Genomic DNA, 4327 nt, shown 5'->3' with positions numbered 1-4327 from the left:
CCCCCCCCCCCCCAACGTCTTCTTCTTCACAGACCTTAAGAGACCCCTTCTTCTCCATAGAAACAACCCTAGGAGACCACCCTCTCTTCAACAGCTGACCATATACCCTAAGCACCAGCCGCAATACACAGAGGAGACCCCTCCCGGATTTGATCTTCTTCGAAACACCCCACAAAATCGAAAAGAACTAAGACCTAAAAGGGGATCAACAGCCGCAGAATCAGAAAACAACGACCCCCCCCCTCCCGATCGGTTTTCTTCTCAAAAATGAAGTAGTCATTTCCATGGTGGATCGAACTGATCTCGACCAGAAATAGAACTACCCACCATGAACCTTTATTCATTATAGCTCTGTTCCAAGTTTTGGTTGATTTTTTCTTCAGATCTGTCGTCGTCTGATGTTTTATACTTCAACACCACACAAGAGGGGGGGGGGGGGAGGGGTGATTTGTGTGGTACCCAATTTTTGCTTAACTTGATTATAGAAGGACCTAGTTCTTCTATGTGTTCCAACTACTACTGTTTGCGGAATAATAAGTAAAGAAAATAAAGAACACAAAGATTTTTACGTGAAAAACACCTGGCTCAAAAGGTGAAAAAAACCACGACCTACTGCTCAGTAGGATTTTTCCAAACTTCCACTAAAATCACTGAGCCAAAAACTGCATTTACAAAAACTCTTTTGTAAACCTAGGATTAACTCTAATCCTGGTGTGGCACACAGCCTCAACTGTTGCGACAACTTCAAGTTAACTCTAACTTGAAAACTCTAATTACCTAATACAATTGCTTCTATAAAAGCTGAAAGGTATAATGTAAAATCACCTACTACAATTGAACTAGAATAAAAGATAGACACTTGGAACTTGTTCTTCTATCTGGTTCAAGTAGCTTCAGGATTGCACGTTTGAATCACACATAAATTGCTTGCAAAATTGCCTTGCTATTTTGCTCTCAATTCACGTTTAACTTCTGCTTGTGTGCATTACCTGTAAAAAAGAACAACACTGATATTTAAGGAGTTAGTCATAAGAGATTGACTAGGATACAGATGCTACTCTTCCATCGTGAATGAGTTCTAGTTGATCTCATACTCTAACTCTTATCCTTTTCTTAAACCGTGTTCTCTTTGTGAAAGGAGTCTTTCACCTTATCCAATATGCAACTTTTTCGATCATGATCAGAAGATATCACTTCTGATAATTTAGGCTTATCTCCTTCACGTGCATCTCACATGTTTGGGTTGATCACTACTGTGCCTCACAAGATTGACCTGGTCCATGACTGAGTTCTTTTGTCAATCTTCAAAACTTCACTCTTACTTGGGCCAACAAATTCTCCCTTTTTGATGATGACAAACTCTATGCTTTTTACTCGCTTAGTCCCTGTAAGAACTCAGCTGATTCATCAATACAAAGTTTAGAAAAATTCACTTATCATGAAGGACCAGGTTAATTAGGTTATAAACATCACATATTCAGAATATGTAAAGCACAATATCTCTTCCCCTTTTGGCATCATCGAAAAGTTGCATAAACAAAGTGTGGTTCCCAGATTTTAATAAGTACTCATGGCCACCTGGGCAACTGCAAATTGCAATCATGGATCAATCATCAGTAATCAAGCAAACATATTTAAACTATCAAGGAAATATTAACAGTCAACAAGTGCAAAAACAGTAGATATCATTGATAGATGATATATTGCTACCACAATCCACAACTAGAAAACAAAAATATTCAAAACATGAGCAAAAAGAAAGAAAAATCCCTAATCTGGGTCACTGAAGGTACTAGACAGTTTTAGGAGACAAAGGCTAGATTTTCTAAGGCTTGGAGGAGCTAGAGGGTTGGTTTTGGGCTTGGAGAAGATTCAGCATATTGTGAAGAATCCCATCATTCTTCTCCTTTTCCTTGGTAAGCTCAGTTCTGAGAGCATCCCTCTCATATTCAACCCCTGCCACACGAGCCTTTAGCCTAGCTATCTCAGCATCCTTGGCCTCACTTTCCTGAACAAGAGCCCTGACTTTACTATTGATAGGTGTCTTCTTGGATGAACCAACTTCATTTGGAATGGCATTGACTATATAGTCACAAGCAAGCAGAGTATTAATGCCAAAATAATCCTTGCTTGTGGCCATTTCCCACTTCTTCAGAGGCACATTGCACCTATCCAGAACAGTAGTCAGAATAAACCCATAAGGGGTGGCATGAGCCTAGGAGCCATTGATGACCCTGTCCAGTAGCTTGATGATGAATGCAGGCCAGTTGATTTTCCTTCCACTTTCAAGGCACTCCATCAGAACTAAGTCCATATAGTTAGCAATATGCCTTCTCTCCTGCCTGGGCAGTAGGTACTTGTTGACAAACTCAAAAATGATTTTGTGCTGTGGCTTCATTTCACTTTTGTGCATAAACTTGGCCTCATTCACTTCTTTAACATCACAGAATCTCCTAGTGATTTCAAGGGCAGAAGGAAGGGAATCCATACTAGGCCATCTTTGCCTAGTATAGTCATCATATCCCTCAGCAATGATGTCAAGAATGTCTCCCAGCTTCTCTGCATCGAAGGTCACTTGGACTCCTTTGAATTTGCTTATAACTCTGCCATCTTTGACCTCAGCATTCACCATGAATTCAATGATTTCATTTCTTGCCAATCTCCCATCCATCTGAAGGACCATGTCTTTCCAGCCCTGAGCAGCAAGGGTGTCAACCAAACGAACCATTCCTGGTTCCACCAAATCTTTCAGCAATCTTCCCTTCAGAATTTTTCTTTTGCCAAACATGGCTAACTTGTCTTGTTCACCCTCAGACTCATTCTCTTCTTCTCCACTCTATTCCTCAACTTCAGAGATTGTAACTTGTTTGGTTTTCATTGTAGACCTTATCCTCTTGGCCAATGCAGGCTCAACAGTCTTAGACACGGATGAAGACTTCTTGGGTTTGGGGGTCTGAACCTCCACTGGTTTATCTTTCTCCTGATGGACCTGTTCCATCTCCTCAGCAACAACAGCTTCAGAGGACTCTGCAACCTTACCCTTTCCTTTGTCCATCCTCTTTCTCTTTCTTTTAGCCAAAGCTTTTCGAAAGTCACTCTCAACCTATTTCACTCTACTCCTTGTGGCTCTTCCGCTTGGCAAAGGAATTTCAATAGTTGTTGGGGAGGAGGCCTTTCGTTTCTTGGAAGGTTTAGCAGTGCAGGGGGCTTTTGGTGTTGGAGTTCTCCTCTTCTTTGGATAATAACTTGCTCCTACCTTTTTCAAAAGGTCTGCTAGGGTTTCTTCAATTGATGAACCAGGTTCATCTCCCTGTGAACTTAAATCAACTAACCCCTCAGCAGCCTCCCCTGAACCACTTCCCCCTGACTTCTTGCCACTTTTTTCCACAGTTTCCTGAGCAACCCCACAAATAGCTGGTACATGCAATTCAGAAGTGGGTGAGGAATCAGCCACTCCTTTCCCTTTTCCCCTTACACCACCACATCCACCCTCCCTCTCTTTTTCTTTTTTCAATTTTCTTTTTACCTCCACTCCTTCCTAACTTAGGTATTTCCACATCCCTGATAGGCCCGACCAAGACGAACCTATTTTCTAAATTTTCAGTCAAAGAAGAACTTACCTTAGAAGGGGATTTTTTAGCCTTCTCCGAGTCAAAAGACCCAGGTCCTTCTCCCTCACTAGTAGATATGTACGAATCAGAATCAGAGTTAGAATCTTGGTCCTGACTTGCCTTTAGTTTCTCGTTCAATTTCTTTGATAAAGCACCAAATGCCACCTTTTTGCGAGCAAGCATTTTTACTCGCCTTCTCCTAGGTTGAGGGGTAGTGCTAGGTGGAGGATGGGTGGATGAATCAGAGGGAGTAGGTTGTGGAGGAGTTCCAGGGTTATCTTGGGGGTTCGACATTACAACTTATTGCTTGAGAAAGTTTGAGAGTTGAACTTTGGTAGGACTCTGCTCATGATTTAAATATTTAATTTTCTAATTGTACAGAGCATAGAAAACAACCTTGTCATTCAAATGAACTAATACTGATGAACCAGTTTCTTCATTTAGAATTCTCTTGATCATGCCTCAATTTACCAAAATAGAGAAAATTCCGTTAGAGATTAGTGAGTCATATCAATACAAGTCACAAGAGTATACTATTTACAGTATGAGACTGAGTAAAAATTAATCAGGATATTTACACAAGTTCCAGATTTACTAGCCAATTTTTTTTTAAAAATTTTTCCAATTTTTTTTCATTGTGCATTCTGAATTGGTCCCATTAGGTTATCTTAATCATCCCTAATTCTAACATGTTCCTCTCAAAGCTTTCTCTACTC

General features: G+C 40.6%; 1 protein-coding gene across 1 annotated transcript; it reads right to left on the bottom strand.

Moving 5' to 3' along the window:
* Nucleotides 1–3103: 3103 nt before the first annotated feature.
* Nucleotides 3104–3905, bottom strand: LOC109215359. The gene is made up of 2 exons (XM_019379408.1): nucleotides 3621–3905; nucleotides 3104–3538 (listed from the first exon to the last, which is right to left on the bottom strand). The coding sequence occupies exons 1-2, from the start codon at nucleotides 3903–3905 to the stop codon at nucleotides 3104–3106; spliced, it is 720 nt and encodes a 239-aa protein (XP_019234953.1).
* Between the last annotated feature and the right edge of the window lie 422 nt (nucleotides 3906–4327).

Source organism: Nicotiana attenuata, unplaced genomic scaffold (assembly GCF_001879085.1).
Source record: "Nicotiana attenuata strain UT unplaced genomic scaffold, NIATTr2, whole genome shotgun sequence".
In the NCBI taxonomy this organism is placed as follows: domain Eukaryota; kingdom Viridiplantae; phylum Streptophyta; class Magnoliopsida; order Solanales; family Solanaceae; genus Nicotiana; species Nicotiana attenuata.
This window is presented reverse-complemented; position numbering and strand designations above follow the sequence as displayed.